This window comes from Lynx rufus, unplaced genomic scaffold (assembly GCF_022079265.1).
Source record: "Lynx rufus isolate CCGP_SWC_20201006 ecotype Redwood Valley unplaced genomic scaffold, mLynRuf1.p SCAF_5, whole genome shotgun sequence".
Taxonomy (NCBI): Eukaryota; Metazoa; Chordata; class Mammalia; order Carnivora; family Felidae; genus Lynx; species Lynx rufus.
In genome coordinates this window covers 143647809-143662525 of record NW_025814867.1, presented here as the reverse complement: position 1 = coordinate 143662525, position 14717 = coordinate 143647809, and the positions used below count along the sequence as shown (strand labels likewise).

The following is a 14717-nucleotide window of genomic DNA, read 5'->3' as shown; positions in this document are numbered from 1 at the left end:
ACCTTGATCTGCTTATCATGAGCCCCGAGCTGGCTTTGATTTCATGAGCAATATGTGTGTCTGTTTATAGATTAAATTTGAGCATAAACTCATTTATCTGTAGGTTGGTAAACTCCAGTTCCCCTTTCCATCTTAAGCCATTGACTACAAAACTTCAAAACACCCAATCAGAATAGCGAAAGAATCTTTGAAACCAGATATTTCCCCTGTTCTACTTCACGTTTTGGATTTTTACATTTAGGGTGTTTTTCTTCCACTTTTTAACTAGTCATATAAACTTATCATGCCCCCAAGTTCATGGAGGAAATGCCAAGTACAGAACCCATGGTGAATTTCAGGCAAGCAGAGCAGCCAAAATCCACCCATGAATCAGTACAATTGGAATGAGCCCTGCATATCCCCTTCTGCCCCTTTTAATTCTACTACTGGATTCATTGACCTTCATAGCTCAGGTTGACCAACAGTTTTGAGCTAGGGAGTTTTCACAAATGTCTAACCTTTGTGTAAGGACACTTGGCCCATAGACCCTTTCTTTTAGAGAGAAAGGGTCTCTTAGAAAACATGTTAAGTGCCTCTCCATGTTATCTTTCACAATAATAATCATTGGATGACATATAAAAATGGATTTTTTTTTACCAGAAAGAGCCCCTTTCCACTTAAGAAACAGCCAGTCATTGATGTATAATTAATAAAAGAGCACTTTAAAAAAACAAAAGTATGTTTTTCAGTGACTACATTCTCCTCAGTCAATTAAGAATATACATTAGAAAAAAAATAATTTTGACTTTAAAAGTAGCATAAAACAATGAAAAAAGATTCATCTGCTGTCAAGTGTGGCTTTATCCTGTTTCATTTTATTGTAAAATCCTAATGTCTTATTAAAGTACATGAGACAAGTGGCATAATATGTTAATCTTTTAAAAGTTTCTCATATCCTTTAACCTTAAATAAAAATATGTTAGCACTTCAAAGTTTTCATAGCTGTATAAAAACTGGTAACACTTTATTTCACACAATAAGATACATATCCAAAAGTTTAATAAAAGCATCCAAAGATTGGGGGTTGACTTTTCAACAAAAACAAGCAAACAAACTCAGATCTAAGCAACTAAACTAATTCTATAAATTTTAGACATAGAATATCTCAGGGTTAAACACATTTAATACCATCAAATGTCAATAAGTTGCATTTTAAGAAGTAATTGTGATTAGTGAAAAAGATTATTTAGATTTTGCTCTAATTCGAAAAAATACTTCTATTTCACCTACACACAAGAGAGCAAGTCTTTGATGGCTTTATAATTTTCATGTCACAAAAATGCATTATCTCTCAGACTAGTGTTGAATCATAAGTCTTCTCTCTTTTAACTTTGCTTAACACTCTTATTCTGGTGACACCATCACAGGATCAGAGCTGATGCCCAAAGCTCTATCAACCAGAATAGTTGGCGGGATATGGTGGTTTTTCACCTTAATCATCATTTCATCCTACACTGCCAACCTGGCTGCCTTCTTGACAGTGGAGAGAATGGAATCCCCCATAGATTCAGCAGATGATCTGGCAAAGCAAACCAAGATAGAATATGGGGCAGTCAGAGATGGATCCACAATGACCTTCTTCAAGGTAAGAAACCGACAATGGGTTCTCAATGGTTACCTCATACCGAGGGGAAGGAAACGTGGAATAGAAGAGTCTCTCTTAAAAATAAAGATGGGGGGGCAGGTTTAAAAAAAATAATAAAATTTACTATGACACACTCCCATTACAAGGAACCTATGTGCCCCCAGCAGTCAGTATAAAGCAGTTTCTCTGGTTCCTCTATCCCCAGTTTAGTACACTCAGATCTATAGGTCAGTATCTTCTTGCCGTCACTAGAACAACAACAGCAACAAAAATGCTGTTTTCTGAATACAGCTCAACTACCCATTAACTAATCACTCATGCATGGAACCTATAAAACAAAGATTCCTTAATTTGAAATTCTGACAATCAGATTACAGAATACTTGAATATCATTGTTTTGTTCTTTCTGTTCTGTATCTAATGAGATAGAAACGGATAACAAATAAACGTATTGACACTGGAATTTATTTGGAGATTCAGAACCAAAAACATTCTGAGGGAGTCCAGTCAAATATTGTATCTGCACCAGTGAGGACGGTGCCACCCGGGTAGCCTGAAGCTTTCCAATAGCTTGGAGTGCCTTCCAAAGCACCAAAGGAGAATTAAAGTTAGAGTCACATAGTTTTATTGTCAAGTGCATTTCATTGTTCAAGTATTTGTAATTACTTACTTAGAGTGATGCAACTGATTTCTTCCTTGCCTATGAAATAAGCCTTAGTACTTTTATTATGAAATCTCGGACACAATAGGCTCCATGGGTAGGCGGGGTGGTGGGATTTCAGTAGATCCTGGGAGGTGTAGAGATAACAAAAACACCTTAGAGATCATGAAGGTCAGCCCTTGGCTTTACTTATGAAGAGAACAAAGCCTTCAGAAGCTAAATTATCTGCTCAAAGTCACAAGCTTGGTCTGTGACAGGGATGGGTTAGAAGCTTCTTTTAAGAGGCAACTGTACATGTGAAGACAAAGAAAAAGAAAAACAGTAGTGCAACCGAAATAAATTCTAAAAACACCTGTGTCAAGGTTTCACATCTAGATTACCAAAAATGAAGTTGTCATCCCAGGATTGAGTAGATACTAATTTAGGAATAAAAAAACTAAGGGTGAAAAAAGGAACAATTCGTTGTTACCAGTGTTGGTTCACCAAAACAGGTACCACTTATGTAGTAAATTTTATTCAACAATTAACAATAATAATTAATAAATAAAAATTACTTTGTTTTGAGAGTAAACTATACCCAGAGGTTTATCAAAAACAGAGCACCATAAAAAGTTAGGATTTACTTTTCCTCTCTGTTAGAAAAAAAAAATGATTTTTAAACATTCTTTTCATTTTAAGAAATATGTCATTGATTTAGTGAATGTATGAAGGGCGGTGATTGTTTCTTCCCTAGACGAGTGTTGTTTTAAGGACAAATGACATTAAATATATGGCTTTCCAAGCTTCTGAAAGCTTGGATTTTTGTAAAATCAATAGTGTGAAGAGACAGAAGTTACTCCAAGCTAGTGATTCATCACGATGCTTGTCAGAAACCAGGAAAGTTACCTGCAAGGCATATAGGACTGAGAGACATTGCCAAAGTAGAATTGGGTATGTCTGAAAAATATCTGAAATGATTTACCTCTTTCACCAGTATCAGAAAGTTTTAAAGTATTGGGAAGTAGATAAGTAGAGGCAGAGAAGATTCTCCTACCTTCTGGATGTATACTACAAATACAGAAGAGAGAGAGGCTGCCGTTTGCAAAAGCAATGGGCCTGACGTTGCTACCGTGCAAATCATCTGTGTATTCACAAAGCATCCCTTGGCCTCATTTTGATCTCTTTCTGCCCACATGCCTCTTTGTATATAAAGGGTGCTGGTCCCCATTATTCCAGCAGGACCCTGGGGTGGCCACATTACAGTGTGTTGGATAGCGCATTTCCCTACAACAGTCATGAGCTACTCTCACAACTTCTACTCCCTGGGCATTTTCATAGAGGGTTCCTGCTTGCTCCTTGGCCCTGAAAATGAGGCACAAATGAAAGTGGTCTCTCAGGTCACCAGGCAAATGATGATTCAAGAAACATCTCAGGGAGAAAGAATGTGATCATAGTACCAGCAACAGCAGTGAAAAGTAGCAGCATGCCCAGCACCCTAGCTCATAGCCACGCACTCTGTTTCTAAATGTTCTACATAGATGATCTCATCTGATCCTTATAAAGACCATTTGAGGCAAGTACTGATATTATCTCCATTATACAAAGAAAATGAGACACAACTCAGTTAAATAGCTTGCCCCAAATTTACAAATCTGTCAATGGAAGAGGCAGGCTTCAGCCAAACCTCAGAGTAAGCTCCTTGAAGGTAGAGAATTTCTTTCTTTTGTTTGCCATTATGTCCCTAGAACCTAAAGCAATGCCTAGCACATAGCAGGCCCTCAGAAAACATGTTTCCAAAAACCAAACAAATGTACTAATGAATTCTAAGAAAGATGGAGGGAGGGAAGAGAGCAAGTGTCTTTGTCCATTCAGGCTACTGTCATGAAATACCACAGACTGGGTAGCTTATAAAGAATAGAAATGTGTTTCCCCACTTCCAGAGGCTGGAAGTCTGAGATCAAGGCGTTAGCATGGTTGAGTTGAGGGCCCTCTTTCAGGTCACAGACTCTTCATTGTATCCTCACATGGAGGAAGGGACAAGGGTTCTCTCTGGAGCCTCTTTAATAAGGCACTAATCCCATTCATAATGGCTCTATCCTCATGACTTCAACACCTCCCAAAGGCCTCACTTCCTAATACCATCATCTTTGGGGGTTAAAGATTCCAACATACGAATTTCAGGGGACACATTCAGACCACAGCAGCAGGGATAATAGAGACCCACACAGGAAAAGACACTGTTGCCATGTTCCTCGATTTACAAGTTAGCTTGTAGCCCAGCAACCTTATTTATCAAGAAGGAATTTATTTGTAAAAAGAGAACAAGGACTAAATCCGATTTAGTTTTCCCCTTGAGGGAGGCAAGCTGTCAGAAAGCTTCAGAGGGATACACACTCAGGGTTCTTAAGCTGGATTACTCCACAAGGGAAAGAAACATTCCAGGCTGACAGCTCTCAGGGTAGTTCCACCTGGTGTCACTGAGTGACAGTAGTTAATGGTCAAAAACCTCAGTCCTGACCGTGCTCTTCATTACCATTTCACCTCGGCTGTGCCATCGGGGCTCCCTCCCTCACTTTCTCTCAATTGAAGACAATATCCTCTCAGGCTATTGAATGAGTAAGAAAAACCATCTTCGCCTAGTATAACCTGGATCAGAATCCATTTTGGGGTCATAATCCATTTGCTCAGATGGGTCTCATCTCCCCTCAACCACAAGGAAGGTTCTAATAAGAAGCATTTTCTTATCACACACAGTGTAACTTCAAGTGCTTTTGTTCCCAGGGGAAGAAACTTTTTTTTTTCCTACCTCTGGCAGCATCCAAATGGTAGAAATCTGTCCTTTTGTTTTCAAATTGATTCTAAATGGTTTTTAGAGCTATGGAATAGGAAGTACCAAAAAGGAAAGAACTGTAGAAATTATCAAAATTTGTGAAGACACAAAATACCCTAATTGCTCACATGTGGTCTCTAGACCACAAGAATTTAGAGAAGTTTCTCTTTGAAAAGTGTGGCCAGAAGTTGCTTACTAAAGTTTCAGTCAAAATCTATTGGGTTTTTTCCGCTAGACTTTTCTACTCTTGCAGACAGCACAAACCCTAGATTTCAAATTTAGTTTACTTGATTTTCAACATGAAAAACACCCCAAAATTTAATTTGTTCAAATAGCTCAGGTGAAATTCCACTCTCTACCATCTGAATTCAGGTAAGGCTGAGGGAATAAACTGACATCTATTAAGCAAGTGTTAGTCAAGGTACTATGTGTCTAAGACAGGAAAGGCTGAAGCAGTTTTCCTTCACTGAGTCATTTGTATACAGAATAACTACATTGGTCATCAGAGACTGTGTTTACACAAGAAAACCAGGGTTAAATCATAAATTCAATTTCACATGCATTCACAAAGCTCTAGGTGGACACCTGGAATTTGATATTGTCCAGAGAAAGGAACAACTCTTAAGTTTTGTGGCCAAAGTCACTCTGTTAATGATGCTTATTAAACATTATATTTTCTCAAGGTCGTCAGCACTTTGAGTCTTAAAGTCTTCAACACTAGGGATGATATAATATCTATTTGTTCAAAGGATGTCAGTTACCACTAGGCCAATTACCAAGACAAGGTTAAAGAGAGGAAGAGTATTTTATCAGCCATCCAGGGACTGTTAAAGATGTCTCAGGAAATCCCCTGATATTTGGGGATCTTTTATTTCTCCTTGTCTTGTTTGTATTGTTAATAAATGGACTCTTTTTATAAGTCAGTGTTTTAATAATTTAGAATCTCAAGAGACTTCATTTGGGAGAATTTTTCAACAAACTCCCTTTTCTTTATCCCACTAGGGATAATACTAAATCATAATATGATATTAACTGGATTGGTTTCTCAACTCTCTGCTGCAGAATTTCTTGGTTCTTTCTACTGTTTCAAACGCTTGAACGGTAAAAGTTTTCCCTGCCCTTCTAACTCCCCAAGACCACCACCAGCATCTTAGGAAGTACAAAGATCAGTCAGTTCATGGCCAACCTGTGGACACAACGTGGGTGTAGCATCCCCAAGGTCAACACGAACTATTACCTCATTTATACCCAAGAAAATTGACAGCAATGGCATCCAGCTCCAGCTTTCCCTTTCATAATGGAGCACTAAGACATTAGTTTTCTCCATCTCTCATAGAAGGTAAGGAAAGTACAAAACTTCTGTTCTTTCTCCTTGATGTAATTCTATTAATTACCTTTCAGGGTAAAGGGAATAGTCCAAACTTTGGTCTCATGATGACAGTTTAGCAAGTCACATTTTTTTTTCCAGTTAAAGAAGGCATTGTTGTAAAAAGTCTAAGCACAGTTTGAGGTCTAAAAAGGAGGATATCCCAATGCCCCTTGCAAACCAACCTCCAAACAGAATAATGGTGCCAGTCTATTGTTCAGAGATAGAGGATACCAGCCAGTCTTCTCAGGAGATATGCCTAACACCAATTGCTGGGATATAAATTAAAATTTATGGTGAAGTGCTTCAGATTACATATTCTGGAGCAAGGCAGCATAGCTTCAGATTCTGACTTTATTAACTATATTAGCTAAGATAGTAATTGGTTTGTTATTAGCTTATTAGCTATACTGACCTTGGCAAGTTTTTTAAACTCCATGCCCCTGATTTCCCTTTCTGTTTATTGAGGATAAAAGCTAGCTTATAAGATTATTTTAAGGAATAAATAACTTCATAGAGGTCATGCGTTTACAATACTACTTGGCAAATTGCAAACAATCAGGACGTTAGAATTTACTGTAATTTTCACCAATAACGTCATCACCATTAGCATTCAACACCCCTACCTATAAGTCCTACTTTTCTAATTCCTGTGGATGTAAAAAACTCTAATTTGGTCCTTGTTCAACTTTCTTACTGTCACTGATCTCTGGAAGGTGTGCCTTCTACTAACGGACAAAGAAATCCAGAGGAAATACCTGTGCCCCCAAGATCTCAAAGACCTCCAGAGGCCAGGCCAAACAAAGACTTAGTCTTTGGAAGCTTTCCTAAATGCATACATGGTGTTTGCAGAAGAACTACTTCCAGATGGTAGGTAGGAAACAGATGGTGAGGATGTCCTTAGAATTCAACTGAGAAGCAGAGTAAGGTAGTTCAGATGGATTCATCTTAATTTATATGCTTTCTAAGATCTCCAATTTGACCAGCACCTGAGGTTGGCACTGTAGGAGACAAGAGAGGGACAGGTATAAAAGTGTGTACAAAGCTTGAAGACCTGAAGAGCAATAAAGAGACAAGATGCACACAGACTTGTTAAATACAATGCGACATGTGACTAAGTAGCATGTCTTGTGCAGACAGGAAGTGGTGTGAACATCAGAAGTCCTTGTGAACCAGAAAGGTAGAAAATGCTCATGTAAGAAATGTTTCGCAGTAGAAGCTTGCCTTGTAACAAATCACTATCCTCTCAGACCCAAGCCAGAGGATTACACAGATTAGATCATGATTCAGTCTAAAATGACTTGGATAAAATAGGTTTAAAAAAATCGTAACAGACTTGTCATTTCTGGCTTTCATGGTCTACGGACTTTGGACCAGCTATGGGAATAAGGGACTCTCTAACCTTTATAATCTCCTTCCAGGGGGTGGTTAGGAGCTGTCATCAAGCCCAAAGACATTTCAAAAAAGTTATTGAGCACCACACCAGTGGAACTGAAGCAATGAGCCATTATGAGGAGACAGGTTTCAGACAGAAATAGTCATATAAGGAAGCACAAAATGAAAGACATTTCTCAAACTTCTCTGCATAAGAAGATATTAGCTTGTGTTTGAAAGATTCAGCTAATTTTACCACCAGTACCCAAAATGTTAAGTCCCGTAGGTTAAAACTGTATTTGTTTGGGAAGAAATCTATGAGGTCAATTAAAGCTAACCTTTTTCAAATCCTGTAATATTGCTTGTAATGGACCAATCTTTAACTCTAGACAGGAGGAAAAAAACATGAAAAATGTTTTAGCAAAGGTGTTTAAATCCCACTGAGGGAGTTTTTTAAAGGGGAACATGAATTTTTAAAACCTTGCAGATTCTGCAAATGTCATAACTTTCTATCAAGATAAGAGCATGATCAACTGCAATGATCATATTACATACATTTGAAAGACAGAAGCCCTCACTATAAGTATAAATGTTTTCTTAGATCTTTTGAAGTGATTTTTGTAATTTAAATATTTTTAAAATCTCGTGAGAATGTATTATTTAATGAAATAATATATTTAATTGTGTGTGTTAGAGAAAATGATTGCTTTGAAGGCAACTATTTGCTCCCAAAGCTTGGATTTCTATATAGATGATTTCCACGTCTTTGATTGATTTTTAAGATTGTTCTTAAATCAGGATTTATCTAAAGAAAAAAAGTAAATTGAAGGTTTTAAAATGTAACTGGTTTTGGCATTTTATTTGTTAAACGTGAATATATTCACCACATTTATAATATCACTTTTAATAAGGTTATAAAGATCAAATATTAATAATTTATCCCAGTGTGTATGTATGTGTGTGGTTATGCATATATATATATGTATATATGTATATATAGGTATATTTATATATGCTTATATATACGTATATGTATATGTATATGTATATGTATATGTATATGTATATATATAAGCATGTATAAACATGGATCTCTATATAAAGTCTTCAGATGTATTGGTCTTATATAGAATTGCACAATTATTCATTTTACTAAATAATAGGATTATACATCTCCAATGTAGAAGCTTTATAACCTGGTTCAAGAAATATTGTGATAAATAATGCTTATCTCAGTAAAAATGAGATATTAGAGGCATATGTCTATAAGACAGAGGTTCTACCAGTCTTAAGACCATCTTACACTGAAGAATTTACACATATTTATACACACAGGAAGAAACCCTGAAACTGAAAACAACAGAACTATATGAAATACAAAATACTGTTAAAGGAAAAAATATAAACAATATCCACACTTCTTCCTAGGTCCCAACTGTCACACTCCTGAAAATTCTTACGTTTTATCTAAATTTATGTAAATAGTTCCATATGTTACATGATGACTACAAGAGGTACAGGGGCTCTGATTATCAGAAAAATACCAATGCTACTTACTGCAATTGTTTCTTTAGAAAACGTAGCTGTGAAAACTAGCCAAGTCATGAGTTTGTTGTTCTGTGTATTAAGACAGATCCCCTGTCAATCTCCCCACCCCGCCCCATTGCTTAAGAACACAGACCCTGGAGCCATATTGCTGGAATCAAACCCTCGCTTTATCATTTCCTCATGTGGTTTTCTGATTCCTCACCTATAAAACAGACATGGTAATGGAATCTTTCTCATGTGATCACCGTGAAGATTAAATGAATTAATATATGCAAAGTGCTTAGAATACTGTTTGTCAAACAATAAACCCTGCATGTTCTGGTTCTTATTACTGCTTTCAATAAGTAGTTTTTAACTGCACACAGACACATTGTAAATCATTTCCCAGTGAGTGTTTAACTCCCATGCACTATAGGGAGACCAAAAAACAATAAATGGTGGTCATCAAATGGAGATACTATAGCACTCTCTTATAACAGATTTTAGATGAAAAAATGCTTAATCTTTGCCAACAATGTTTCATCGGCATCAGAAGAGCCACATAATCAGATTTAACCAGGCAAAATGAAATTATTGAAACCTGATGCTCCTGCAGTATTAAGAAGAAAAAAAAAGATGATCTAAGATTTAACAAATGAAACCTTCTCGGTTTTAGTGACTTTTGCTAAGAAGCTCGGAGTACTTTACAAATATTCTAATTAACCTTTGGCATATTCATTGAAATAAGAGGCATTCACTCTTCTATTTTTTTTAATATGTATTATTTAAAATGATTTAGCAGGCTGAGACTACAGAAGATTTAGAAGTGCAAAAGTATCCAGACTATCATTCAAACAGTTCCATTTAAGAATTATTAAGATTTGTGGGGTGCCTGGGAGGCTCAGTCGGTTAGGCATCCGACTTCAGCTCAGGTCATGATCTCACAGTCTGTGAGTTCGAGCCCCATGTTGGGTTCTGTGCTGACAGCTCAGAGCCTGGAGCCTGTTTCAGATTCTGTCTCCCTCTCTCTCTGCCCCTCCCCTGCTCATGCTTGGTCTCTGTCTCAAAAATAAATAAAAACATTGAAAAAAATAAAAATAAATTTAAAAAAAGAATTATTAAGACTTGTGTCTTAAAAATGGAAAATGTATTAAAAAGGAATAAATCTAATGGCTATCAAAATGGTACTTTTTGACCTAATAAAAAATAAACATTACAAAACAGGGTATGACAATGGCCAGAACTCAGAGGTAAAGAGGAAAGAGATCCTAATTCTGTGCTTGTTCTTTCACTAACTAAATGTGACCTTCTGTGTGTCTCCAAAGTCAGGACCTGAGTTAAATAATACAAAGGAGTTGGTCCAGAGAGTAGAACATGGAGGTTAAAGAATCCTGAAGGCAAACTGTGCCAATCATGCAGTTCTTCTTGTAGATTTCCAGTGGTAGAAAACTGGCTGTGTCCTAAGGTGTTAGGGCCAACTACAGATATTTCTAGCAGTTGAAAAGGTTTTTATGTAGCCACATGTTGGGTCTTCCCATATCTCTAAGCTCCCCAGCTTCTCAAATAGTCTACAATTCCAAATGTGGAATACAATGGAGCCCCATAACAGCAAAATTGCTAAATGATGAAAGAGAATTTTAAATGGAAGCAGAGGGTGCTATTCTCTGCTACATTTTGTTTACCATCATTAAGCACCAGCAAGAATAACAAGAGGGGGTCAGAGAAATTGTAGAATGTTTCCTGTACCTTCAACTTGACCAAGTGCTCTACCAAATGGTAGTTTTCTTACTGAGAAGAAGGTTTTGCCTTCGACACTTCAAAGGAGTCCATGCCAGCTAGACTTCCCCTCTAGCACCCCAGGGACTTCATCTCAGGAATAACCTTCTACTCGGAGAAGGAAGAAGTAGTTGTGGTTGAATTAGATCCATGACCTCTGGCTCCATAGAGAAGACTACTCATATTGTGGTATGAAGAGCATGCCAACTTAGGGAACATTGTGTTACCAAGGTGTGACAAGATAAGAAAAGAAATTAAGAGTTTATAAGTTGTGTAGTTCACAGATATTGTGATGGCAGCAAGTACATGATCAGCAGATACTTCTCCTTGAGGGCTGTTGAGTGCTCTTAGTAAGCCACATGTTATACAAGCTGTATGCTAATCACAAGTAGTAAGACCACAGATAGGTCTGTCATGTATTGAAAAGTTAGACAACCCCCACAGCAGTTAATTTGAGAACCACACCTGATAAGGCTCAATAACAGGCTTGTAGGTTTTGAGTTGAATCTTTTCATCTCCTTCCATGATCTTCAACTCCTAGGCTCCCAACACTTGTCCATTTACCATAAATGAACCAATCATTTACTTTGTTTTGTCCTCAACTTCCCTAGGCTAAAAATCCAGTTTTCTATTTACAACATTCATTTTTAATAAAATTTAAACATGATAAAAAAAATAGATGTTTTATGGGATTTTTTATATGGAGGCTGACTCCAAGTTTGTGTTAACATGAAACAAAATAGCAAGCTACTTCAGAGAATAATATGAGTTTATGAATTTAAGCTATATTGTCATATGTAGAGCAAATGAAATTAAATTCATTCTCAGAAGAAATTTTGTAATAAGGATATCCACCTTCCCAAGATCATTACAGTCCAGTGGAAAGAACATCTAATTTAAGATGTTGGGAGTCCTGGGGTCCAGTATTAGCCCTGAAACTAACTAGTTCTGTGACTTTCATGAAGTCTCTAAATCTTCTACATCAAAATTTTCTCCTCTCTGAAAATGGCGGTTTGAATGAGCCAATTTCTAAAGTCTCTGACAACTTTAAAATTTCATACTTCTAAGAAAATTATTTTCCCTTAAAGTAGTTCCCTGATGGAGGAATAATTTTCCCAGATGTGTATTTACTGCCGAAAGACAGACTGACCTCCCTGCACTCCTTTGAGTTGCTCTTTATTGTAAATTTAGCATTATCTCTTTCTTAGAGGTTGAAATCATCCAACAAATGAGGCATTGACCCTATGCCCAAAAAGCATGCCTTTGTCTTGGAGACATGAGCTCCAGTTTGCAGATATCTCTGGGGTTGAGGAGTAATTCGCAGGGGCCTAATCGTGATCGAATGGCTTCCATAAAATACCAGTATCTATAAGGTACTGTTTATTGAATTGTTGTTTGTCTCACAGGACGTTTCTCAGGGGGGATCTTCAAATGCCTAACAATCCAAAATAAAGCCATCTGTCCTCCCTTAACTCATAAAGCCTACAGCATTAACCCAGGTCCTAAATAGAGTTAGGAATTAAGTGAGCCCCCAGGACCACTTGAGCATGAATAACCATGCCAGAGTTGATTCCACAGGTATTCCATTTATTGCTTATGGCCCCAAATCATGTTTTAAGCTTCTCTGCACTCCTGAGATGATATACCCTATGCTTGCCAAAGATGCTGTCTAGTGTGTAGGGGCTGGAATTAGCTCAGAATTATCAGTAATTCCCATAATGTCTTTCATTTTCAAAACAAATGGAGGGGAGTGTTGATGCAAATGAAGACAAATTCAGGAAAAAAATTGGAAAAATATGGAAATTACAGAGTAAAATGTAAAATGTCTAATCATAGATCATTATTCAAAAGAATAGAAAATCCATATCCAAGCAATATGAAAACTAGGACAGTATATTTTAACAAGGAAAGTAAGACAATGAGATAATGTAATGTATAGATGCATATATCATATGCATCATATTTATGGTTTATTATTGAATCTATCAAAAAGCTGAATAAGGGAAAAGACAAAATCATAGAACACTTTGAAATGAAATATTCAGTCCTCATTTTCTAAAATATAGTTGCAATTAAAATTGAATACGTACATAAAAAGCATATAAATACAGCACAGTTTCCTGATCTGAATTTCAACTTGAAAAGAACATTTATATTCTAAGTTTTCTAGAAAAGATAAGAGTGAATGGCAGTTCTTTCATAAATAAAGCAGCGAAAGCATGTGATTTATCTCAAGGCTGTCCCCAGCAAAGGCATGCTGTCAGGTATTGAGAGGGACATACCAGAAAGCAGTAAGACAATGCCAACTGAAGGTAAGTAGATGAAGGGGAATGGAGTCAGTAAGTAGAGTCCTGGAGTTAGCTAGTCACTCCTTGGCCCAATGGGCCTTGAAGATCTGTTCTTGGTGACCACATTTCATTAGGCAAATGCTGTCATTGATAACAGTGTTCTTTCTTCCCCAACTGAAAGCAGCAAAAGGATTCTGAGCCAATGTCTTACATCGTTAATTGGCAAGATCCCCTTTTCCTTCAATGGTTGCCTCAGTGCTTCCAATGTTTCCCTGTAGTGAATTGGACTCGGCTCAACTACCCAACTGAAGTCCAAGGATCATCAACATTGGCTTCCTATGTGAAAAGGAAGAATCCCTATACTATTTGGACCACGGGGATTTTGAATGGCTTTAGGATGCATATTCTCAGAGCTCTTTTGCTGGGGGGGGTGTGCTTTCTTTACCTGCAGAAATCAAAGATATCTACCTATGAGAAGATGTGGGCATTTATGAGCAGCAGGCAGCAGACAGCCCTGGTAAAAAACAGTGATGAAGGGATCCAACGAGTACTCACCACTGACTATGCCCTATTGATGGAGTCCACCAGCATTGAGTATGTGACGCAGAGAAATTGCAACCTCACTCAGATTGGGGGCCTCATTGACTCCAAAGGTTATGGAGTGGGAACACCTATCGGTAAGAGAGGCAAGGCATCAGCCAAGACTGAGATGGGCAATGTCAATTATGAAGGATAGAAGGGAATAAACTCAGAGATACCTACTCCACACTCTGAGAAGTCCTACAATGCCTTTAGTGGACCAATAAATAAGGGAAATACTCATGTAGATCAGAGGCATGTTTTGAATTGACCATTCCCAGATATTTAACTTAATCAACTTTCAATCCACATTTCTTTTGAGTTCTGCCACTAGATATTTGTTTGAATATATAGACTGTATTATTTTTACCTTCAAAAAATATTTTTTTAGACAAGGAACAACTCTTCCCTTTATTTATATAAATTTTTTAATTAATTTATTTATTTGGGAAGGGGGGGTGGAGGTGCAGAAAGAGAGGGAGAGAGAGAATCCCAAGCAGGCTCCAAGGTGTCAGTGCAGAGCTTGACACGGGGCTCAAACCAACAAACAGTGAGATCATTACATGAGCTGAAATCAAGAGTCAGATGCTCAACAGACAGAGCCACCCAGGTGCCCTGCTCAAAAAATATCTTTAAAAGAAAATCTTCCTGATTAATCCTCTTGACATTATTTCCTTCAGTACCTATACATGCCTATATAATTTTTCTATCTT

At 37.2% G+C, this 14717-nt stretch overlaps 1 protein-coding gene across 8 annotated transcripts in view; it reads left to right on the top strand.

Annotated features, from left to right (window-relative positions):
* The window catches only part of GRIK1 (glutamate ionotropic receptor kainate type subunit 1), a 369629-nt gene that overhangs the window by 331570 nt on the left and 23342 nt on the right, over positions 1-14717 (top strand). For all 8 annotated transcript variants that reach the window (XM_047099652.1, XM_047099651.1, XM_047099649.1 and 5 more), the window contains 2 exons: positions 1407-1624; positions 13877-14102. In XM_047099652.1, coding sequence (XP_046955608.1) covers positions 1407-1624; positions 13877-14102 — 444 coding nt within the window. The remainder of the gene's footprint in view (positions 1-1406; positions 1625-13876; positions 14103-14717) is intronic.